This window comes from Ylistrum balloti, unplaced genomic scaffold (genome assembly GCF_031769215.1).
Source record: "Ylistrum balloti isolate Yb309-2 unplaced genomic scaffold, AGI_CSIRO_Ybal_v1 Utg369916, whole genome shotgun sequence".
In the NCBI taxonomy this organism is placed as follows: domain Eukaryota; kingdom Metazoa; phylum Mollusca; class Bivalvia; order Pectinida; family Pectinidae; genus Ylistrum; species Ylistrum balloti.
The window spans coordinates 1,520,406-1,547,623 of record NW_026782036.1 but is presented as its reverse complement, the minus strand read 5'-3'; the positions used below and the strand labels follow the sequence as shown (position 1 = coordinate 1,547,623).

At 35.1% G+C, this 27,218-nt stretch overlaps 1 protein-coding gene across 1 annotated transcript; it reads right to left on the bottom strand.

Annotated features, from left to right (window-relative positions):
* Positions 1-27,218, bottom strand: LOC132546854 (ankycorbin-like). Its single transcript, XM_060210581.1, has 21 exons — positions 27,150-27,218; positions 23,720-23,850; positions 20,397-20,485; positions 18,993-19,057; positions 17,034-17,162; positions 15,906-16,012; positions 15,102-15,196; positions 13,794-13,907; positions 12,983-13,050; positions 12,013-12,108; positions 11,684-11,758; positions 10,200-10,217; positions 7,716-7,835; positions 7,455-7,490; positions 7,139-7,228; positions 6,611-6,686; positions 6,364-6,476; positions 4,432-4,596; positions 2,233-3,339; positions 1,671-1,736; positions 1-827 (listed from the first exon to the last, which is right to left on the bottom strand). The coding sequence occupies exons 1-21, from the start codon at positions 27,216-27,218 to the stop codon at positions 753-755; spliced, it is 2,904 nt and encodes a 967-aa protein (XP_060066564.1). The 3' UTR covers positions 1-752.

Below are 27,218 nucleotides of genomic sequence, written 5' to 3'. Positions count from 1 at the left end.
TTTCATCTACACAATTTCTTACATGGACAATTTATACATCAAATTATTTTTTCTGGAATGGATATTTATAATGTTAATGATATATAGATACTCCTTGGACCTACTGATATAAAGAAATGCCACCTCTTTAATATGTTAAGGACACATAATGGCTATTACACTATCCCAGGAATGTCAAATCTCACATCATTCTTATACCCATAGGGGCACATAACTCTAAGTCAAGAGAAAGAGATGGCGCACACTACAAAGAAAATTAATTTCTCTGATGTGAAAGAGAACTTGGAATACACTTAAATTAGTTTCTCTTCACCATAAAAGTCTGACTGAACCACTCACCACATTAAATATCATGCAATCACATTATTTAATGTATCATCTAATAACAAAATGCTGAAGCTGGATCAGTATCAATGAATCTGATTGGAATGTTACCAGATGTGAAATGTTTGCCCAACAGGACATTTGATACTCCTAATGCTGCCATTTTCTGATACATAAACCATGTACTACTGCTCCTCATATAGCAATAACAGCTACAAGTCCGCGTTTTAAGTGCTCTAAAAGAACAGGATTATATAGAGTACTTTGTACAGTACAGTACTAGATCTGTCACATCACGAATAGTCCAGCCATGTTACTGTATTATTACAGGTCAGAGATGTCCAAAACTCCAACATGGTACTGATATCAGAAAGTTTAAGAGTACCATCTGTACACCTCCTGTGATGATCACCATCATGTAATCAGGGTCAGCAATACTCTTCCACACTGCGTAGTTCTATTATGTTGTAAAGTATTTGCTGAACATCAGAATCCATATGTCCCTGTGAATGAGAAACAATCATCTTAATAGACCAAAATGTCTCAATGTCTCAACTTCTGCATAAAATTCACTTTTCAGTTTAAATTAATAAGAGGCCTTGTTGCCTCCATTGTCACCCTACATAAGCAATGTTAAATGTACAGGTTAAAGGGAAAGTAGCTTTCAAGTGACATGAAAAAGAAATTATGACATTGATGATAGTAAGCCAGTGTCAATACATGCATACCATCAAAACTGTCATCCTATACTGATAAATCTTACAAAGTTATTTCCGGTGGGAAATAAACAACATCATACTCTAAAATCTATTTTTCCTATATAAAATATAGTAAACTTTACCCCCTCTCCACATAGAAATGTGAGACCCTGGGTCCATGAAATTCACATTTTTTGTAAACAACCTTAAAATGCTTCCATCCATGAAGAGCATTTGATACTACCATATTTGGGTGTTGAGAAGAAGTTTTTTGAAATTTGAGTAAATTTGAGTAAATTTGACTTTTGGCCCTGTCCCTCAGGCACCAATGGGTTGGAGACCACATAATTCACTATTTTGTTTCATCTTAGACTAGGGAAGGTTTCTGTAAAATTTCATTGAAATAGGTTCTGGAGTTTCTGAGAAGAAGTTTAAGATGTTAATTGTTTATGGACGCACAGCGCATGAAGGTGATTGCAACAGGTCACCATGAGACTTCTCAAGCGACCTAAATATTTTGATAATGAAATCATTGCTTAATCCCTAAAAATTTACATAGCCTTATCAGTCCATCAGTGACCAGATTTAATCACAGCCCCCTGAAATCTACAGAATGAGTTTGATACTGTTTCTTGTCATCTGACTTACCTGCATTGCTGATATAAGGTGTGTTCTATAGGTGTTAATAACATCTCGATGGTGTCGGTCTGTTTCCTATAAACATAAAAGATAAATGTAAAATTAAAAGAAATCATCCAGTCATTTAAGTTCAGGTATACAATCAAATAAAATAATAAATCTAGTATTGTGGACATGTTTCAAGTTATCAGTGAGTTGTTACTGTAGCTATGGTAGCATTATCTTACAGGAAGTTGTTACTGTAGCTATGGTAACTAACTGCCAGTTGTTGCTATAGCCATGGTAACTGTTACTTACAGTGAGTTGTTGATGTAGCTATGGTAACTAACTGCCAATTGTTGCTATTGCCATGGCAACTGTTACTTACAGTGAGTTGTTGATGTAGCTATGTTAACTTACAGTGAGTTGTTGATGTAGCTATGGTAACTAACTGCCAGTTGTTGCTCTTGCAATGGCAACTGTTACTTACAGTGAGTTGTTGATGTAGCTATGTTAACTTACAGTGAGTTGTTGATGTAGCTATGGTAACTAACTGCCAGTTGTTGCTCTTGCCATGATAACTATAACTTACCGCCAGTTGTTGCTGTAGTCGTTGTGTCTGTGTCTGTAGAGATTTTATCAGTTTTTCCTTGTCTGTGTTTGATTCAGACTCCTGCTGTGCTCTAATGGCAGATTCCTTTTTCAATTTTTCATACGTTCGGGACAATTCAATTCTATTTTTATCTAATTGTTCCTCTAATAGAGCGTTGTTCTTTGACATTTCTGAGATAGTGAGTTCGAGCTGTTCCTTCTCATAGTCAAGCATGTCATACTCCTCCTGTAGATGCTCTTTCTCCTCCAAGAGACTAGGGTTACGATTCTCCACCTGGACACTGGCTGTTTGTACTTCCAGGAACTCTTGTTCCATCTTCTCTTTATCAGTGAGTAGTTCAGAGTAGTCCTGTTCAAGCTGTGTGTAGTCCTGTTGGAGGGCTTCAGATTGCTGAGATAACTGTTCATATTCATCCTGTAGCCCCTCATACTCTTGCTGTATCTGTTCTTGTTCCAGTGACATGGCCTGACACTTCTCCTGCAGGTTTTGTACCTCCTCCAGCACCACATCATGGTTCTCCTGGAGCCGTCCACGCTCCACTGCCTCCTCTTCATATCGTGTCTTATAACGATCACGCTCCTCCATCAGCTTTGCCATTTCACTAGCTTTACCAGACATGTTCACAGCTGCAAACTTTCGCTCTAAATCCTCCTTCTCAGATTGCACCTTTTCCAAATTTTCCTGATTTTTTTCTAATTCTTGCACTAGTTTTTCCAGGTCCTCATGCATGGCATTGCCATCAGACAAAAGAAATTCATTTTCTTTCACTATTTCCTCTTTTTCTTGTAACAATTTTTCAAATTCCTCAGCCTGTTGATCTTTCTCTAGTAACACTTGATCGTACATATCCTGTAAATTGTCTCCAGCCTGAACCAACTTTTCGTATGTTTCTCTTAGTGTTTCTAACTCGTGTTGCAGTCTCTCAACCACCTCATTTTTCTCCTCTTCAGTTTTAACACTTGTCTCTGACAGTTTGTCTGGTGTGGATCGGTTATCAGATGACAGCTGATTATCTCCTACATTCTTCGGAGATGTTTGTATCTCTCTCTCGACAAAATTCTCCTCGTTGTGCCTGTTCCTCTTTATCTGTAAAGTAAACGAAATGGTATATTTAGTTTTCTTTTCATGATTTCACACACATAAACACCACAAAACAAAAACGAAATTATCCGGGGCTCATATTGATATACCACACTCGCATTCTTCCTCTTTTTCTTCTGATCTAAATCTGTTGAGGGGTAATCTCTTAATCAAGGGGAACTTGAATGACTTTTGACCTTTAACCTTGTCAAATGACCAATGGGGGTAATGTTAAGGTGTAAATATGAACTAAACCTGTCCATGGGTTCCTGAAATATCTCGTACACAAGATTATCATTGACACATACCAACAAAGGATTACCTATATACAAACACACTTGACCCTTACTTGTGTGGGGGAGGTTATAATTATCTTCATAGTAATTCAGTAAGCCAACACAGTCTTTTATGGCTGCTCATTTTTTGCACTTGCCTCATCACAAAAAAGTTAGTGGAAATTAACCTTCAGGATACAGACTAAATCTGTACAATGTTATTTACTCTCCTGATCTTAATTTACAGTCGTTAATTGTCATCAATTTGTTCAGATTATGAATTCCATCAAAGTAAATCACATGCAATAGAATGCTGCTCATATACCACCCAGCTAGTATTTACAGAAAAGCTTTCACCGGTATAGCCATTTAGGCAAAAATGAAAGATTGTCTAAAGTTTTATGTTGGAGGTAAAATATATGTCTTTATCTATTGTAATTTACTAAATTTGGCACAATCAAATTTTGCTTTTTGGAGAAATTAGTGCAATGAAAAAAATTGCTAAATATGTATTATCAACATACAGAAAATGAAATTAGCGCTATCATATTTTAGCACAATACTTTCAGCACTAATACCACTAAAATTTGTAAAATTTGTATGTTTACACTATTTTAGTGAAGTTTTCACACTGGTAAAAAATAACCAGGTTTTTGTGAGGTGAAAGAACCCCGGAGTAAATGTGTCTCGGAGTACAATAGTGACAAGAAAAATTACCATCACTGAACCTTGACACATATAAATAACGATGCATCACTACAATGTTTGTCAACCAATATCAATCTTAATCAGATACCTCAAACAGGATCACAGCCATGAGTACCTGATCTATGAGAATTTTGTTTTCCTCTTCCAGGGTAATCAGTTTATTATGGAGTTCCTCCAGCTCCTCTTCCTTCTCCTCCAGCTGAGCACGTACCCAAGGGGGCAGGTCCTGTGCCCCAGGGGCAAGGAAGGAGGAATTCCCTACTGCCTCCGGAGGGACAGACTGAAACAGATCAAAGTGATAACAGACAATTTTCAACAAATCACTGTCTTAGTCTGTATGAGGAATCTTCTATTTCTTACATTGTGTTACTTGCAAAAAATAATTTGCAGAACATTCACAACTAAAGCAGAAAAGGATTACTACAGTAGACTACCCAGTCATATATAATTACATTTAATTACAGCACCTGTCCCCAATTTCATACAATTTTTTTTTTTTTTTTTTTTAAATACTGGCTTAAAACTGATAAATTAAAGAATTCTACTGCTAATAGAGAAGCTTCTTTCCAACATGTAAATCTAAAATAGTTTTCAACCAGCTAGAAAATCTGTATAAATATACCACTGTGTAACTACACAACACTAAATAAAGCCACACATGTTTACCACATTTCAGACAGTATAACACCACTGAGAAAAGACCCAAGTGAGGCTATCTATAGTGTGGTTCTTAAAACATTCTTCTCAAAAGTATCTACTCTAAATAATGTGAATCTGATGTTAAGTTTTACACATTGATGTATCACAACGAAGACATTTTCATATCTTCCCCTTAGAGCAAGAATATCTATAGTGTCTTACATCAAAACCTTCCTCAAAGATATACATAAATTTTTTGTATGTAGGCTTTAAGAGATATTAAAAGATATTTGAAAATGTGGAATACATATTTGAATAATGGTTTAACTTCCAAAGAAAAATTAAATTAAAATTTAAATTATACTTCAAGAAAATATATAGAATTATTCTGTCACTAATGTCACATTTTTTCTTTCATACACGAGTGAGGCCTTATACAAATACAAAAATCAGATAAAAAAGCATTCCTTGATCCAGAAAAGATGGACCAGACAAAACTAATGCATGCTGGGAGTGATCACATGACAAGTGACTGAGGTGTAGAAATTCAAAAACATAATAAAATTACCTAAAACAGGATGTCACTGAAATATATATATAAATTTCAACATAACAATGATTACTGAGACTTCATAAAGGGTTTCAAAAATACAATTGCCTGACCTCATTAAAGGAGTTAAACTTCCAGCAAGCAAACATTGCAATGGAAATCAATATATTTCAAACAGACAAAAGTAAAAGATCTACCATTGTATGAAAATTACATGTCACTGGAACTGTTGTTTTCTGCAGATATTTGAAAATTTAACAAGTTAATTACTTTTTTTACACATGAGCCTACACGTCTATCTAATTTACCAGAAAAATCAACACCAGCTTCTGCATTTTACAATTCCATTGAGGATTACCTCTTGTTTTAATACACTAAATGTTACTTCAGTATTTTGTTTCTTAAGTTACACACCTTGAGGATAAGTCATTTTTCTGTCATGAAAAGATTTTAACATATCAATGGTGAAATTATATTCTAAGTTTTCTCTTTTGTACTACATGTATTATCAATAAAAAATGAAACAATTTGAGATACTTGATCATTTCCCACTTGTTTTTGAATCATAGTAACCATGAGTAGTTTACCCTTTCATGACAGATCTTACTGAACTGTATATATTTATTGAGTTGTTGACTTTATTTAACCTGTATGTCCTTTGACTCACTTTTGCATGAATTCCTTGACCCATTTCTTTCCATGACCGACACCTGACCTTGACTCACCTGTACCTGCATTCTTAGATCTAGTAGTTCCTTGACTCACCTGTGTGTACATTCTTTGCTCTGGTCATTCCTTGACTCACCTTTATCTGCTTTTTTCGATCTGATTGTTCCTTGACTCATTATCAGAATTTACCTGAGCACGTTCTTTGAGCTGATCATTCTCCTGGCGAAGTGAAAGGATTTGACTCCGCAACAAAGCTACCATCTGCTTATCGTCTGGCTCCATTCCTCCATTTGTCTTGTGACCTGGTTAAACCAAGTTATCCTCATAATTACACAAACGTTCTAAAATCAGTGCGTTTATTCAATATCAATTTCTAATTATCTACAAGTGTCTGAATCAGAGAGCTAGGGGAGGTAATAAAGGTTTTAATTCTTACCAGGAGAATCAAACAAATCATCTTCACTATCATTCCAGACATCACCTGTAGACTGTCCATCCTCTTCCTGTGTACTCTGGAATCATATCAAACATTCAAGCATTGTAACTTAGATCAATTATACTAAAAGACTATATCCTTGTTCACAGAATATAGAGAGAATAGTTTGTAAATTCTTGGTCCCTTTTTTCTGAAAATGACATTTAAATAACATTCTGACGGTAGCATTATACAATATGAAGTTATGCTGGAGGTCCAAAACTAGGGAATATAATGACAAGTGAGTTAAACATTGTTTTAAGACATGTAGGATGAATCTTGATTCTAATTGTTAGCTCAAGATTTGCAATCTGGATGAAAGTAATCACTGCCACAGACATCCTTTGCTCCAGGAACTATTTTTCAGACACACAATATTAAAGTCTATATATTTGTCTACATCCATCATTATTCCGATTGAAATATTGGATGTAAAAATGCCATGAATGGTGTTAATCTCTCAGTTACGATCAACAAGTTATCTAGTACCTCTGTTTTAGCAGTTTTGCTGGACAATTTCTCTTCAAGTTCTTGATTTCTCTCTTTTTCCTCAGCTAGTTTCACTTCAAGACCCTCCATCTGCACCAATAGTTAAAATCAGCATACTCATTGGTTTACAATTTACATAAGAAAAGAAGAAAACATTCAAATTTTGCAATTTCAGTATTTGTGATTTTGTAAGGGTTGCTTAATTTGTAAAGATCAGATATAAACCAAAATACCCTGCAGATATCACTACAAAAATGCTTTATATATAGTACAAGTTTTCAAAACTTACCATTTTTTCAATATATTGTAAACTTACCATTTTTTCCAAGTCTTTTGTTTTATCTTCAGAAGTCTGAAAATAAGGAAAATGTTTTGATATTATTTTTGTTTATTCATTAATGATAAAATACTTTAATAAAGCCTTTATTTTTTGATAAATATTTCTTTAATTCTTGATTTAAAATGTTAAGACCATTCCTCTGACCCACATTTTGTAAGAAAAACATATTTCCTGGTATAAGATTAATACAAATAGTCTAGTACTAGCTGTTGCTCCAATAAAACTAACTCTACTTACGGCTTGTTGGAGGTCCTGCAGCTGCTTCTGTAGGGACAATATATCGCCCTGTAACCTCCTGTTATGGGAGGTAACTCTGTGGAACTCTTCATTGAGTTGTTCATGCTCTTCCTCCAGTTCCTGGAAACAGATACAATATATCCCTTAATAAAACCTGTATATCCACCGGGAGACTGACCATGGACATTATCAACAGATTTCTCCTTTTTTACTAAAAATGAATATCATAATAAAAGTAAGTGAGCTAATGATTTGCGTGCATTACACATTTTTAAACCAACTGAATTATAAAACAAGAACAAGAGAACTAAACAGTTTAAACAGCTCAACAAAAAGTATTTTACAAAAGTTATTTTGTGTAAAACATCAAACAGCATGCAAAACACAAGTGTAATGAGGAAATAAACAGAATTTCTTTTCTACCAATAGAATCTTCAACAAAAATTATACAGTTCAGAAAAACCTGTCAAACCGATTAGGAGTGACACATCTGTATTGAGAAGGTTTCTTCATCGGCTATAATACATATTTTGTGTAAAAAATAATTCATGATATCACCCAGAATATATCAGAAAGTCTCTTAAACTGTCAGGATATATAAGGGAAAGTATGCACAGTTAAAGAATTCATGTAGAACTGTAATGGGGGACTTATAAATTCTAAACATAAGGGAGACACACAAAATTCTGAATCACTCTGGTTATTTTTTAGATAGATGCCACACAAAGAATAAGTCGACAATAGATCATACATCATCTGTCTATTCACAAAATGATATACCCGATTAAAACTGAATACAGATAAATATTGATTATGATCCATTCTATACACACTTTATATACATGTATATGGGTATCTGAATATCAGTGATAAAATATCTAGCATTTCATCAAGCAAAGTTAGCAAAAAAGCGATATGGCAGGATATGGTATTTTCTTCTGAGCACACATCCCTGTATCAGACAATGAATACTTTTGCGTCACCTATTATATTTTTATCGACTCAAAGACAAGATACACATTTTTGTGAGCATTGTAGGGCTAAAATAAAAAACAAATTGTTGGAGCAAAGATTCAGAAGGAATTCAAATAAATGCTTATCAACCTATTGAGGAGTTACTTGTGCAAACAAAGAACATAGAACTGTTGGTTGTAAGCAGGAGACAGTGTATGATGACATGTTACTAAAGAGTACGTAAGATAAGTACTTATGTATAAATTTGATGGATGATGATACGATATAGGTAATGAGAGACATACAAATTTGATGGATGTCAAATATGTTGACAATGATAACTAGTATGTTGACAATAATAAGTAATATGTTGACAATGATAACTAATATGTTGACAATGATAACCAAATATGTAAACAATGATAAACAATATATTGACAATGATAACTAATATGTTGACAATGATAACCAAACATGTTGACAATGATAATCAAATATGTTGACAATGATAACCAATATATTGATAATGATAACTAATATGTTGACAATGATAACCAAACATGTTGACAATGATAACCAAATATGTTGACAATGGTAACCAATATATTGATAATGATAACTAATATGTTGACAATGATAACCAAACATGTTGACCATGATAACTAATATGTTGACAATGATAACCAAATATGTTGACAATGATAACCAATATGTTGACAATGATAACCAAATATGTTGACAATGATAACCAATATGTTGACAATGATAACCAAATATGTTGACAATGATAACCAATATGTTGACAATGATAACCAATATGTTGACAATGATAACCAATATGTTGACAATGTTAACCAATATGGTAGATGATGAGTGAGCAGAAGCTACCAATTGTAAATGTAAAATCATGGATTTTGTCATGTAGTGCTAAATATAGTGATTTTAAAAACATATCATTTGTCAAATGTTCCTGATGATAATCATTTGAATGACAATATTGATGAAGACTGTAATGATGACCTTGACAGAATACTATCATTATGATAAAGTAGTTAAATAGTGACTGTCAGAGATAAACAGTGAATTTCAGAGAAATCTACCTGAATCTCTGAGGAAATAGCAACTTTCAAAGAAAATGGTGACCATCAAAGAAAATGATGACTTTTAAAGAACAGAATGGTCTTTCAAAAAGACATGCTGACCATCAGAGAAAATGATGACAGTTAAAGAACAGAATGACTTTCAGAGACACATGGTGGCTGTCAGAAAAAAAGGTTATCTTCAGAGAAAAGAAAGAAATACGTTCAATGGCATGAATATCGCTGTGAGAAGATTTGTCAGACCAGTGACAAGATCTGCACTTAAGTGACCACTGACTACAGCAGAATGGATGTTAATGCCCGGTGACCACATTTGTGACTGGTCAGTTACAGTTGTGCACAATACGACCACCACACTGTGATCCTGACAACAGGGAGGGAATTGGGGCCTCAACCGTGCAGCAACACATACTGGTTAATATAACCTTACCTCTCCCGAGTTATCTCCCTTTGAAGAGAAAAAGTAAGGTACCTAGAGTAGCATGCATGTATGTAGTGGTTTACCAAAAATGGTTTAACAAAAAATGAAAACAAACAAAGGGGGAAAAAAAGAAAGAAAAAGGGAAAAAAATCTCTGGTGAATGGATCAAAGGACAAAACAACATCAAGTTATTTTCAATAAACAATAACCTTAGTTTCCTAGAGACAACCTCTCCCAGAAATAGATACAGTACATGTATGTGTATTACTCTCTATTTATACCACACAACAGTCGGGAAAATGCTATTTAGTAGAAATGGTATTCAATAATATGTAAGTCAGTTAAGTTTTTATCCAAAAGAAATCACTGAGATTGTCAGAATCTAATCTATATCCATCCATAGCAATGAAGATTTTTTCTTTCTGGACAAGGTATACCAATCTTTGAATAGTGGACAGAACTTTTGGATAATCAAAGGTGTAAAAAGAAATTTCCTCACACAAATACTCCTGATTCTGATTTAATAAACTCAAATGAAATCAAAGAGAAATTAACACATTTTCAAACTTCCATGTTTTTGAACACACATTCACTGTGTAGTAAAGAGAGGATATTTAATGGTTGTAATGGTGAAAATAAATTATAATTCCCATTTTTTTTGCTCTCCTGCACAAGTGAAAAATGTAGATATATTCTATTGCATAAGTGAAATATATGTACTAAATAAATAACCATTATTTATTACAGTTTTTAAAGGATAAAAAATGAAAAAGGCTGATCCAAACTTAAACCAACCCCAGCCTTTGCTTCATTTGCTACAGAACATGAAAATCTGTGGATTTCAATGCAGTGACTGGAAAGTATCGATCTGGTTGGCCAAAACTACAATATTTTTATCATCATGTTATATCAATTTAAATGATGATTTAATATTTCTTGAATGATGTAAGTGTTTATCAAGTTGATAAATTCCTTTATTTCACTTTATTTGATGTAATACAGTTATATAATTCCTTGTTGTACAAACTTATCCCATGAAATTGAACTTTTCAGTATTTAGACAATTGCTGAATTGTTTAAAAAAAACCCAATTCTCTAGCGTTGTATACATTATTATTTTTGAGCAATAACTTAAAGTTGGGTAATAAGCTCACTCATCTTTATAAAGCTTAATCTTTTTTTTATTTTCTAAGAAGTGCCTTCAAATCTTACATGCCTGTAATATGGTATTTTATTGAGCCCCTGGGCTTATAGATAAATGCAACCAAATACATGTGTCCTGATCCCACCATAAAAAAACATGAAGCTAATAGCTATAGGATTATATTAGACTCCATATTTCCTAGATATGTAAATCTCTGTTAACTACCCACACCAAGCACTACACTACCTATCATAACTGTGTGTTATAGTCTACCTATATCACTTTTAATGACTGATTACATTCTACCTACACCTGTCCATTAATCAACTTCCCTGTAGTCTACACGTACCTTATAGGCCTCCAGTGCCCGCTGGTCTGCAGCATTTACCTGCGGAGGACTCTCTGCTGGTTTTGTATTTCTTGGCTGTGGATAGAAACAGACACCATAAACAAAACAATTCCTTACAGCACTTAGTGACAAACTGGTTAAAATACATTCCTTCCAAACATTTGATTTTTAAGGTGAACATTTACCATATATATCCAGCATTAAGCCCAGGGCCTGCAACTCAAACTAGGAAAGTGAATTTATTGCAAGGTCTCCTGTAAGATGTGTTTTGACTTTTTTTCAAGTATGGTGCAAAAGTCAGACAAGTACAGTTAAGATTTGTACTTTACCTGTGGTACTGGTTGGTGACTTGTAGATACGTCATTAGAAAGTTTACGATCAAACTCTGGCGTGTTGGCAGGGATGAATTGAGCCACAGCATCCACCTGGTAAACAATGTAAGAAATGTTTCAATTATGTCATTAAAATTACCAATCAAAGGGAGGCTATCATGATAGAAGGTAATATTTATGTTGTTCTTACTAGACAGACCAAATGGATGATACTGTTTATGTATTTTATATTCTTACAAATCAACATCGGAGGGATGGGGGACAACGTCCAACAATTGATGATAATCGGTAAATTTTTTAGTGAATTGCCCTGGATACAAAAATTATACTGAGTCCTCACTAAAAATGGGTAGAATGTCGGTCGAGAGTGAAGACAACACGAACAGCTCCTTCCCAATTCACAATTTATTCCTGCATCAAGTTGTTGACATGTTTCGGATCCAAGTCACTTTGATCCGAAATATGTCAACAACTTAATGTATGTTCGTGTTGTCTTCACTCGACCTATATTTATATTTCTTGGTAATTTTTCTGTTGTCTAACAATATTTCTCCAGACTAGTGCGGGATTTACTGATGCCACTTCTGTTTATCAATATGACCAGTTGGAATAGAAATAATCATTATGAAATAAGGATGGATCAACTTCTTATTTTACTCTCTGATGGGCCCTGACGATAGACTTTCAAAGTCTGTGTTATTATCTGCAGGTCTGTCCCAATTCATGTCTGAAATTTTACATCTCAGTGGCCCTTGTTTGATTCAGTGCTTGCATCAAACAAAGCCTCAAAGGCATTCAAAATAAAAAAGATTAATCAAACATCTTTAAGTTTGCACTTTTTATGCATTACATGCACTAAAAATGTAGATTTCCAATTTTATGTTTTAGTCATATCACTTTTTGGTAAAAAAATTTGCTCCAGTTTAAAGAGTTATCTCCCTTGACTATATCAAACAGAAGAGTGTACCTGATCAGCTTCTGGCATCTCTGATGTAGGTGTTTCTGTGACCTCTTCATTGGTGCTACCTGATGGACCTGTCAACATAAAAACGACCAGTTTATATTCTGAATTAGTATTTTTAATACTAAGTTTTTTTTAACTTTTTGTTTTATTTCATTATCAAGTCTTTTAAAGTGGTGACATATCATGGATGATGTATACAGTAATTCATTTTTCTAAGGTTCAGAGAAATTCAAATTACACTTTAAAATCAGAACTCACAGAAAACAGAACCTTTTTGTTACATAAAATAAATTACATGTATGTAGAATGGAATTATACAAGAGCAATTGTGATATAAATAAATCTTTAGGTTACATTTCACAAATTTCTTCTTGAATTTTATTCTAATGCCCAAGCATAAGACTAAGGAATGCTTAGGTTTGGGGTTCTGAACTAATATACAACTTGACACTTAACACAGGTGGCCTCTTTCTCTTCTTTCATCTGTTTCTTTTCATTTTTCTTATTTGCACTCCTTTCACTCTTGTTTATACTGTTTGTAATTTGTTAATATTCGATGTCATGTTGTACATTTTCTCACTGCACACTAATTGTACATATTTTAGCTGTAATCTTCTTTCAGCTCTGATCACATCTCTACACGCTATTTATTGATGCTTATACATTAATTATTGTGGATGTGCAAATTTGTCATTGAGCTCATTTGCCAAAAAAAAAAAAAAAATTTGAATTAGAATTTGATTGTGCTAAATTAAATATGTTAATGGTATACGTGCTACCTACTCTAGGTACATTTTACAATGACCCTACATACCATTGGCAGCCCTGGATGAGGTGAGGTCCCAGGAGGCCCGTGTTGGCGCTTTACTGAATACTTCACTAATATCATCATGCCCTGCCTCTGTAGCATACTGAAGGGCTTTCCTACCTATAAATGACAAAATAGAAAGAGCAAATATATCAAACAGTTAACTTCTCCCATACTCATGACTTCTTGAGATGTCACAAAAAAGGTGCTTCTATATCCCTCTGACCTCTTGTGACATTGTAATGAGCATGCCTTCTTTCCTTTGTGTCATGTGCACAGGAAGGGAATCATCCCATCTTCACTTAAAAGTGAGCTACTAAAGACATACGTAGTTGTCTGTGTAGGCTGTAACTACTAGGAGACGCAACTGAACGAAGACAACAGAACAAAAATACTTAGCTGTTATATTATTTATTAACAGAAAAACTCTTGATTAGTACTCACCTCAAAACCAGTCAACCCCATTGAACTTATAGATCAAGTGTTACTAAAAATAGATACCAGGAAATTCCCTACATGTGCCAAAATGTCACCATTACAAATCAAAGATGGGGATAAATTTACACTGTTCAAAAATGTCTTGAACTCTCAGAAAGTGAAACTGTCTCTGCACCAAATGACCTCGTATGCTCACTCTGTCCCATTTACCATAATCTTGTATGCTCACTCTGTCCCATTTATCATGATCTTGTATGGTCCCTCTACTCCCTTTTTCCCTAATTTTGCATTGTCCTTCTTTCCCTGATTTTGTATGGTCCCTCTTTTCCTGATCTTGTATGGTCCCTCAACTCCCTTCTACTCTGATTTTGTATGGTCCCTCTACTCCCTTCTACTCTGATTTCGTATGGTCCTTCTTTACCTGATCTTGTACGGTTCCTAAACTCCCTTCTACTCTGATTTTGTATGGTCCCTCTACTCCCTCTTTCCCTGATTTTGTATGGTCCTTCAACTCCCTTCTACTCTGATTTTGTATGGTCCCTCTACTCCCTTCTACTCTGATTTTGTATGGTCCTTCTTTACCTGATCTTGTACGGTTCCTAAACTCCCTTCTACTCTGATTTTGTATGGTCCCTCTACTCCCTCTTTCCCTGATTTTGTATGGTCCCTCAACTCCCTTCTACTCTGATTTTTGTATGGTCACTCTTTCCCTGATCTTGTACGGTCCCTCTTTCCCTGATCTTGTATGGTCCCTCAACTCCCTTCTACTCTGATTTTGTTTGATTTTTGCTTTTGTGTAATCCCTCTTTTCCCCTGCTTTTGTATGGTCCCTCATCACCTGATCTTGTATAGACCCTTTATCCCCCTTTCCTTTACCTTGTACGTCAGTAGCCTCTGGATCAGCTCCCTTCCTCAGAAGGAGTTCGCAAACCTCCTTGTGTCCTTGCTTAGCTGCTGCCATCAGGGGAGTGCTGAAAGGGATATAACTCTCATATCAAACAGTCTGTCATCACCAACTGCTCAGTGGCAGATGTTAGAGTGCTCTATCTGGTATTTATCTTCAGAGTTACAAAACAAATGGTTGACAGAGTATCACAGTGATGTTTAACAAATTCATCTTATAAAAAGTCCTGGTACCAGGGTGTATTTAAGGTCATCTTGTGAAAACTGCAAAAAGTTGTGTTGGGGTGGGGGGAGGTAGGTGTGTGTTGGGGTGGGGGGCGGTAGGTGTGTGTTGGGTTGGAGGGCGGTAGGGGTGGGGGGCGTTGGGGGTCATTCATTCCTAACCTTAAGTAATGTGATAGGCTTTTACTAGATGATATAACATTTGCTGGTTATTCTGCTGAGTAACAATACATACAAACTGGTTAACTACCGGTATATTGCATTGGGTTAATGCCAGATATGAAGATCTTTGACCTGTGACCTCTATCTATCTCATAAATATAGAATTGAATATTGCTGAAACAGCATACCCCAGGTAGCAGTGGGTGAAAGTTTTTTTAGGTACTGTTTTGTTGCTCAATAAATCTACTTTTACCAATTTTAACAGTTTGTGGACATATGATTGAGAGCAACAAAGAAATCAATAAAAAATAAATCCCTAACAAAAGATAAATGAGTTCACAGTAAATGTAGAGGACTGTCTATGTTGAGGGTGTACTGAGAATGACCACTCACATGTTTGATGTGTCACACCTATTGACCTCTGCCCCTCGGTCCAGCAGCTCCTTACAAATCTGTAGGTCTCCATTGTGAGAGGCATAAAACAAGGGTGTTTTGTCAGTCTACAATAAAGTATAGAAAGATTCTGCCATAATTAACATGCAATATATCATCCAACATATTATTAGAGATGAGCTTATGATAAAACACTGAAATAGCATTTTCCAGATTTTTTTCTTCTGTTGACCTGTAATAGGTATGGGCTTTGAAGTAATCAAAATACACTTCTTTCCACATAAACGCAGTAGTAGTAAATTTCTCTATAATTCTCCTGAAATGACATATTTGACATTTGAACCTATCCTGCCTCCTATGTCAACATCTACCCTTTGAAATTTAACCTTACCATTATTCCCACAGAGACATCAGACATGGGAACTTTGACCCTATTTTGTCTCCGAAACTGACTTTCGTCCTAGGAATTTCATCCTATCATGTTTTCCATTCTGACACCAGCTCTATGAACTTTGACCTTCCTTGTCTCCAACACTGATATCAGTCTTGTCAACTTTGACCCTACTTTGTCTCCCACACTAATATCTGTCCTGTGAATTTTGATCCTATTTTGTCTCCCAAACTAATATCAGTCCTGTGAACTTTGATCCTATTTCGTCTCCCACACTGATATCAGTCCTGTGAACTTTGACCCTACTTTGCCTCACACACTGATATCAGTCCTGTGAACTTTGACCCTACTTTGTCTCCCACACTGATATCAGTCCTATGAACTTTGATCCTATTTTGTCTCCCACACTGATATCAGTCCTGTGAACTTTGACCCTAATTTGCCTCCCACACTGATATCAGTCCTGTGAACTTTGATCCTAGTTTGTCTCCTACACTGATATTAGCTCTATGAACTTTAACCCTACTTTGTCTCCCACACTAATATCAACTCTATGAACTCCAACCCTATCTTGTCTCCCACACTAGCATTGACCCTGTGAACTTTGACCATTTCTTGTCTCACACTAATATCAGTCCTTTGAACTTTAACCTACCTTGTCTCCCACTAATATCAGCCCTTTGAACTTTAACCTACCTTGTATCCCACTAATATCAGCCCTTTGAACTTTAACCTACCTTGTCTCCCACACTGACATCAGCCCTGTGGTGGAGAAGCACCTGTACTGAGTTTACATGCATTCCCATACAAGCATGGTGTAATGCTGTCGTCTCATTCTTGTCTGTATCCTCAATATCTACTCTAGCCTTAAAAGAAAACAAAGAAAATCTAAATCACCACAGGCTCTGTACAAGTCAGGTGTTGGTTGGTATTGAAAACATTGAAAACTTTCCTAGGGTGTAAAGAGTGGGGTTTCACTTTGAACTTAACAAAGTATATATCTACATTTCTGTTTTTCTTTTGTGCACACATGATTAATTTTGTTTTTGTATATTTTTAACCTTGTTCTCAACATATATGGAATTTTTTTTAAACATTGCAAGTTCTTTCATGATCTAAATTAAAAAAAACTTCTGTAAGGGAGGGAGATATTTTTGAGGGATGGACTGCTTATGAAGGAATATGGAAGTCACTCTTAATATCACATAAACTTTCCAAATGGGTATCTAGGTATAACAATGATCACTTCTATCTATATTGCAGTAATTTAGATTAAAACAATAGGCCATATGTTTAACATTTCACATGTACTTAAATAACTCTGATATGCAGACTATTTCAGGATAAAATCTCCACCAAAATGGAGGGACTTGCACTAAAAAGACAAGATCTGGGTATACAATGCAGATTAACAGTAGTTGACATTTAACATCCTGATAGGTTGTGTTACGTGACACTGTTGTGTCACATATAACAGTTATGTTGTTCTGTCAACTGTACCGACCATTTATCATGTATAACCTAATGTCTGCTAGGGCACAAGTCTAAACTCCAAGTCATTTAGTTTTAAATTACTCCAAACATGTGCTAGTGTAACCCAGTCAGGCCTGTACAGGGAACACGTGACACCATCAGCACCAGATAGTATATCAGTAGAGATCGGTGAAATTTGAACAGGAAATATTTCTGTGCAATTGATTGGTTGATAAACACCAACTGTGACAGGAATTATTTAGTGGTGGTAAGATTTCAAATATCACTGATCAGAAACTACAGTGTACTTTGTTTTAAATGATAAAATGAAATAGAACTGATATTTTAGGTAATTTTCGAGGGTTACTTCATGATATACAAGTAATGTTGTAATATAACCTGTATGTGGAGTATAATACCTGTATTGAGAGTGTAATACCTGAGTGTAATACCTGTATAAAGAGTGTAATACCTGTATTGAGAGTGAAATACCTGTATTGTGAGTGTAATACCTGTATACAGAGTGGAATACTTGTATTGAGAGTGTAATACCTGTATTGAGAGTGTAATACCTGTATTGAGAGTGGAATACCTGTATTGAGAGTGTAATACCTGTATTGAGAGTGTTATACCTGTATTGAGAGTGTAATACCTGTATACAGAGTGGAATACCTGTATTGAGAGTGTAATACCTGTATTGAGAGTGTAATACCTGTATTGAGAGTGTAATATCTGTATTGTGAGTGTAATACCTGTATTGACAGTGGAATACCTGTATTGAGAGTGTAATACCTGTATTGAGAGTGTAATACCTGTATTGAGAGTGTAATACCTGTATACAGAGTGTAATACCTGTATTGAGAGTGTAATACCTGTATTGAGAGTGGAATACCTGTATTGAGAGTGTAATACCTGTATTGAGAGTGGAATACCTGTATTGAGAGTGGAATACTTGTATTTAGAGTGTAATACCTGCATTGAGAGTGTAATACCTGTATTGAGAGTGTAATACCTGTATTGAGAGTGGAATACCTGTATTGAGAGTGTAATACCTGTATACAGAGTGTATTGAGAGTGTAATACCTGTATTGAGAGTGGAATACCTGTATTGAGAGTGGAATACCTGTATTGAGAGTGTAATACCTGTATTGAGAGTGGAATACCTGTATTGAGAGTGGAATACCTGTATTGAGTGTGGAATACCTGTATTGAGAGTGTAATACCTGTATAAGGCGCTGGACAATATCAGCTCTCCCATTTCCAGCAGCCAACTGTAAGGGGGAGGTTTCTAGAATGAAAACGATTTTGTATTCATTTAAAGTCAACATATAAGTTTGAAAAGAACCTGTAAACCTAAATCTATTCATACATAAATTTTATCAAACTATTAGAAGTCATAGCAACACTTTTGCGTTACAGTAACACCAATGACCGTCTGTTCAGACAGACAGAGCTATAGTTATATGTGCTTTGGACCTTACACAATGATTTAGGGGACTTTGATATGTGGAGAAATATGTGGCATGTGATACCCATTCGCCAGCATGTCTGACACGGTATTGTTTACTCACTTACATCCTAATCCAACCAAATCAATAACTGTCACACCAATCAAAATGTTTACCACGAAGTTTCCAGTCTGGCAGGATGCACCCTACCTTGCACCTACTTACCTATCTTTACAACCCCATCAAAGGAGTGTGCACATACTTAGCACCAACATGTGCATCCCCCTACCCTGACAACATCTACCGTATTTATACAATAGAAGCCTCTCAATTTCTATTTCAGTTCTGTAGAAATGCCAACACCTGCTACTTTATTGTCTTATAATAATTAAAATCTATCTCCATGACATTGAATCCCAGATTGTCTCAGCTCCCTGGGGTTATACTGAAGCATAAATACAGCCTACAGAGCCGTTATTCAAGTATACCAGTCCAATCAAGCCAGGGTGTTCATATCTTTGGAAAGACACCTGCATTTACAAATTGCAGAAAACTTCATCACAAGTATGCATTAACAGATAGTGACTCAGCACAAGTATGACAGCCCTTTTGTAACTTGTACTTGACACAAGGATAATCTTAAGGGCCCACTTGCCTCACTTCCCACAACAATCCTCACCCTGGACCTAACACATCATAGGGCCCCCTTAAGGAGCATTTGTCACTGACCACTTTCTCCTGACTCTTAGGAAGGAAAGAGCACTCTTAATACTACACTTTCTGGTATCGTTTATTGTTTACAAGTGAGAAATACTTAACATGTCTCTATTTCTGTTGTTTAAAAGTGTAACATGTTACATATACATCTTTTGTAATTTACACTAAACTCTTCAAAACACATGAAACACTTAAACAAAGTCTATATGACCTCAAAATGTCTTGTGTCAATAACACATGATGAAATGGGTGTGAGAATGACAATACTCTACATAATAATGGGAGGATACATTTAACTCACTCATTAAGTTTTTGTTCTATAGATGATAAAAAAGTGGTGACCGATATAATCATCCAAATCAGGAGAGTTTGTATATAGATTACATTGACAGTTAAATCTTTATATACCACATACTGATAGTGACAGATAAGTAAGACACAATATGACATAACACTTCCTACCTTGTATGGTTTTTATGTTGGCATCAGCTCCATAAGCAAGAAACTGTTCCACAATCTGAGTCCTTCCAGCAGCACAGGCAATATGGAACCTATATAACAAGATATCACTTATACCTGGACAAAGATGATTAAGATATATAATGAGGTCATTCAGATCTTTATATAGAGGTCATTTAGTTTTTTTACAGATGTCACTCTGATCTTCATAGAGTTCTTCATATCTATAATCTCAGTTAAGGTCTTTAGAGTTTTACAGAGGTCATTCAAATCTTTACAGTGGTCAATTAAATACAGTGGACAATTAAACCTTTACAGAGGTCATTTAAACCTTTACAGTGGTCAATTAAATCTTTACAGAGGTCAATTAAATCTTTACAGTGGTCAATTAAATACAGTGGTCATTTAAACCTTTACAGTGGTCAATTAAATACAGAGGTCATTCAAATCTTTACAGTGGTCAATTAAATACAGTGGTCATTTAAACCTTTACAGTGGTCATTTAAACCTTTACAGTGGTCATTTAAACCTTTACAGTGGTCAATTGAACCTTTACAGAGGTCATTTAAACCTTTACAGTGGACAATTAAACCTTTACAGAGGTCATTTAAACCTTTACAGTGGACAATTAAACCTTTACAGAGGTCATTTAAACCTTTACAGTGGTCATTTAAACCTTTACAGAGGTCAATTAAATACAGTGGTCATTTAAACCTTTACAGTGGTCATTTAAACCTTTACAGAGGTCATTTAAACCTTTACAGAGGTCAATTAAATACAGTGGTCATTTAAACCTTTACAGTGGCCATTTAAACCTTTACAGTGGACAATTGAACCTTTACAGAGGTCATTTAAACCTTTACAGTGGACAATTAAACCTTTACAGAGGTCATTTAAACCTTTACAGTGGACAATTAAACCTTTACAGAGGTCATTTAAACCTTTACAGTGGACAATTAAACCTTTACAGTGGTCAATTAAACCTTTACAATGGTCATTTAAACCTTTACAGTGGTCATTTAAACCTTTACAGTGGTCAATTAAACCTTTACAGTGGTCAATTAAATACAGTGGACAATTAAACCTTTACAGAGGTCATTTAAACCTTTACAGAGGTCATTTAAACCTTTACAGTGGACAATTAAACCTTTACAGAGGTCATTTAAACCTTTACAGAGGTCATTTAAACCTTTACAGTGGTCAATTAAATACAGTGGTCATTTAAACCTTTACAGTGGTCAATTAAACCTTTACAGTGGACAATTAAACCTTTACAGAGATCATTTAAACCTTTACAGTGGTCAATTAAATCTTTACAGTGGACAATTAAACCTTTACAGAGGTCATTCAAATCTTTACAGTGGTCAATTAAATACAGTGGTCATTTAAACCTTTACAGTGGTCAATTAAACCTTTACAGTGGACAATTAAACCTTTACAGAGGTCATTTAAACCTTTACAGTGGTCAATTAAATCTTTACAGAGGTCAATTAAATCTTTACAGTCGACAATTAAACCTTTACAAGGGTCATTCAAATCAATATGATATCCCCTCCCATCTCCCCCATCAATATGATATCCCCTTCCATCTCCCCCATCAATATGATATCCCCTCCCATCCCCCCCCATCAATATGATATCCCCTCCCATCCCCCCTATCAATCCTTAGCAAATGTCTTGTGTAGATGGTGATTATGGTGTGTGTTCCACTAGGGGTTGATGACTATACAGGTACATGTATTGTAAATCCAGCTCTTTAAATGAAAAGGGATCAAGTCCAACCATTGACCTTTGAACTTTACCAGTGACCACTAACATCTAATCAGGTGTATCTTGATATTTTCCCTTCTTAATTGTTATACATATAAACTAGACATGCTTAGAGGTGATAAGAACACCATGTAAACAAGTTTTTAATTACAGACTGTGATTATCTCAAACTTCCAATTACTCACACTTGTCATTTCCCATAACAAAAGGGTTATTTTGATAGTAAAATACACAAACAGGTTATCTGCACGATCACTTATCAAAACCTTTAAGTTTCCTGTTGGGTTTGATAATGGGATCTTTACAGTAAAAACACAGACAGAGACAACACCTCTAAACTACACACACTAAAGGGCAGGGTATATATCACAAGAGAGTGAAGGCTAAACCGTTACAAAACATTATCTAAAACAGCTATAATCAGATATATTAAAGATTGTAACAAAACTGATTAAAAGCCAAACAAATGCATTAAGTGTCATACACACACTTTTATATTGACTTCACAAGTTAATATTTAAAACTAATCTTCTGATGTAAACCCAAATCTGACAATGACAAATTGAATCATGATAAGAGTAATGATCAAACTGCGGTGTCCATTAACTCCTCCTTAACACCAACTACCCCCAAGAAGGCCCCTTTGATGGGAAATTGGGGGTGGGAGGGGGAGGTCAGGTGACAGAGGGAGTAATGCAGATGTAGTATGCAGCTTGGTAACAAAGCATGACTTGACACATGATCAGGTGGCAAGTGTTTGTGTGTGCATCATAAAAAACAGCATTGCATCCTCCCCTGTCTGTGTGTTTAACTTCTCCACCTGTACAGTGTGTAGGGATATGCTCCATCTCTTTTCCTGATCTATCTGCTATACCCTACTCAAAAGTTACCCCCAGTTCTATCCACGAACTGGTACAACACTTTGAAACCACTAGGTTCACAACTATTTTTTGTAGGAAAGCATTCATATGGAAACTGGGACTGGGACCTACGGACAGACTAATTATGGAAACATTAAGTAATAAATGTTTGTGAAAATTTGGTCTGAGTCTCCGTTTACTTTTCTGGACTCATAAATATCTAGTTATCAGTGTTTTATTTGTGTGTTTTTGTACATCAAACAACATTGAAGTTTGATGTTAATGCATCTTAGTGTCTAAAAGGTTTAAAAACTCAATCAATCACAGAAATGTGTTTGTCACTGTAACCTTGTGAAAATGGGTCACACACACCTCTTGTGAAATCTGAATACAACTTCAAATAGACTGGAAAATGTAAATGGAAAGATAAACTTTGAAAAACACTGTACCCGTTTTGTTTGATATAAAGATGCTTTTGAATGAAAAACTTTTGCAAAAACAGTTCTGTAAGGACTGATGAGGCCAGACTCACACGGAAAGATATTAGATAAAAAAATGTCAACTTAAATAATGAAATCCAAAAATGGATTCAATGTACTCAAGTTTGTGAGAACCATGCACATTTTCCTGCTCGAACCTTATGCAGATATGTCCTTGGGACTGCAGATTTTAGACAATGGACTTTCGGATACTTACACAGAAAGTCCCTTGGGACCCAGTTTTGTAGGAACCATGGCCTTCTTCTGCAGAATAGTGTCGACCTTGGACATATCTCCCAGCTCCACAGCCTTAAGCAGTTTCTCATCATTTTTGTTCCATTCTGATAACTGAAACACAATCACAGGAATGTTGATAACAAGTGAGACATAGAAACAGTAACACAACATGATACTAATTGGTACAGTAACCACAGGACCTTTTGTAACTAAAAGTAACAGTAACTACATGACATCTTGTTACTTATGATATTAGAAATCACCACATAAAACGTTACTAAACCACTGTATAATCTCCTACTGACAGGAAGAGTAACCTCATGACACCTTGATGCTAATAGTTTCAGTAACCACTCAATACCATATCACTCAAAGTAAATGTAACCTCTTCATAACATGTTATTTATAGGACTAGTGACCAATGGACATCATGTTACTAACAGAAACAGTGGCCACTGGATACCTTGTAACTAATAGTAACAGTCACCACAGGACATCTTGACCTTGTTAGTAATGGAAACAATAACCATAGAATACTTTGTTACTAACAATAACAGTAACTACAGGACATCTTGTTACTAATTAGTACAGTAACCATTGGACACATTATTACATATAGTAACAGTAACCACAGAACATCTTGTCACTAATTAGTACAGTAACCAGTGGACACATTATTACATATAGTAACAGTAACCACAGGACATCTTGTCACTAATTAGTACAGTAACCAGTGGACACATTATTACATATAGTAACAGTAACCACAGAACATCTTGTCACTAATTAGTACAGTAACCAGTGGACACATTATTACATATAGTAACAGTAACCACAGAACATCTTGTCACTAATTAGTACAGTAACCAGTGGACACATTATTACTAATAGTAACAGTAATCACAGGACATCTTGTCACTAATTAGAACAGTAACCAGTGGACACATTATTACTAATAGTAACAGTAACCACATGACATCTTGTCACTAATTAGAACAGTAACCAGTGGACACATTATTACTAATAGTAACAGTAACCACAGGACATCTTGTCACTAATTAGAACAGTAACCAGTGGACACATTATTACTAATAGTAACAGTAACCACAGGACATCTTGTTACTAATTAGAACAGTAACCAGTGGACACATTATTACTAATAGTAACAGTAACCACAGGACATCTTGTCACTAATTAGTACAGTAACCAGTGGTCAAATCATTACATATAGTAACAGTAACCACAGAACATCCTGTCACTAATTAGTACAGTAACCAGTGGACACATTATTACATATAGTAACAGTAACCACAGAACATCTTGTCACTAATTAGTACAGTAACCAGTGGACACATTATTACATATAGTAACAGTAACCACAGAACATCTTGTCACTATTTAGTACAGTAACCAGTGGACACATTATTACATGTAGTAACAGTAACCTCAGGACATCTTGTCACTAATTAGTACAGTAACCAGTGGACACATTATTACATATAGTAACAGTAACCACAGAACATCTTGTCACTAATTAGTACAGTAACCAGTGGACACATTATTACATATAGTAACAGTAACCACAGAACATCTTGTCACTATTTAGTACAGTAACCAGTGGACACATTATTACATGTAGTAACAGTAACCACATGACATCTTGTCACTAATTAGTACAGTAACCAGTGGACACATTATTACTAATAGTAACAATAACCTCAGGACATCTTGTCACTAATTAGAACAGTAACCAGTGGACACATTATTACTAATAGTAACAGTATCCCTGTCACAACATGTTACTAATAAGAACAGTAACCATTGAATACCATGTTACTAATGGTAATACCAATTAAATGTATAGGACATTGATAAATATATTACGACAATCAATTTGCGTACCTGATGTTCCTAGATGATGCTTTGAGATTTACAACAACATGTGATCATCTAAGATGTCTGATAGATAAGCCCCCACTGTTTACACATCTGGTCACATGACAGTTTTTATAAACCAGTAAATATGTATATATAGATAATAAACAAATGTTTACAGCAGTTTTTACAACTCTAGTGTCTGACATATAGATATCATTTCTGGTCTGTTTTTCTTCATTTCGTAATGGCATTAAAAAAATTGTTATTCGCAAAAGATATTTGAATGGCAGCCATAACAATTTTATAGCAAACCAATAATGGACAGCGAAATAAATGTCTCCTGTCATTCACAAATCAATCACTTAATGTATAGACATTGAAACAAACAACTGGGCTACATGATTTTTACTATAATTCCAAAGATTGTTAACTTCATGTTTTCTTTAAATCCAACTGACCCTAAAATACACATTTATTTCATATCTGTCACTTGTGGCAGCTGTTGACATTTCATGCAGTTATTTCAAATTAGAGATCTGTTTCTTCTCTATGAATAAAATGTCAACATTGAGCAAAATGTAGCTATCTTTCACAACCAATCTCATATTCCCAAGCCAATCAAATAAATTTTTTCATGTTTTCTACCAATTTAACTGACTTTGTCTCTAATTCACCTATCAGAATATTTTCCTTAATTTCCCAAACCAATCAAAGCAGTGCTTATCATCTACAAATCAATATTCATGTTTGTTTCAAGGTCACTTTAATTGTATGTCCAGACGACTCGGAAGTAACCCTGATGCAATGTAAATGTTCTGAAGACTTGTGTACATAAACATGATAAATCTTGTTGTTTACTATGGAAATGCTGCTTGTCGTTACTTGGTGCTGCCTGATGGAAAGACAGCACGACTAGACCTCAATACCTTCATTAGGGACAAGTGTATAATGGATGAACACACAAAATGACCTTGGACATGGTTTTAACAGCTGACCAGAGATAATGGATTGTTTGGAACTACAACCAGGATAGGCTCGGACTTTGTAAGCCATAGTAAGCATGTATCGGTCTAGGTGGAGCTGATCTTCAGAACAATAAAATCACGAAACCAGAAAATGAAACTCAATGTTTTCCTTCTTTGCCTTGATAATCTTAACAAAAAATTCACAATATTGTCCAGATTCTCACCAGTCATGTCCCAACAGTCACATATAGCACATATTGATTATTATGTCCTTGAGTTTTATGCTCAGCGCTATGGACCACAAACTAAATGTGCACAATATGAAGATGTTTTGTAAATAGAATTGAATTTTGTCATTACTCAGAAAAACCCAAGTTTGGAGCATTTTGCTTTAGTTTCTATCTAAGACTTACTTTAGTATTGTATAAAAAGGATTTTTGTCATTAGAGCCAGTTCTATTTTACATCGCACTCAATCATATGACAAGTCTGAATGATCTTTGAGTTTAAAACAGGCATTACACCTAGACAAATACCTGCTGTGTACAATACAACTGTCTTTACTTACATCTGTTGTACTCTTGCGGAACTTGAAAAGCCCCAGTTTGGAGCCCTTTGCTTTAGTCTTCGAGGACAT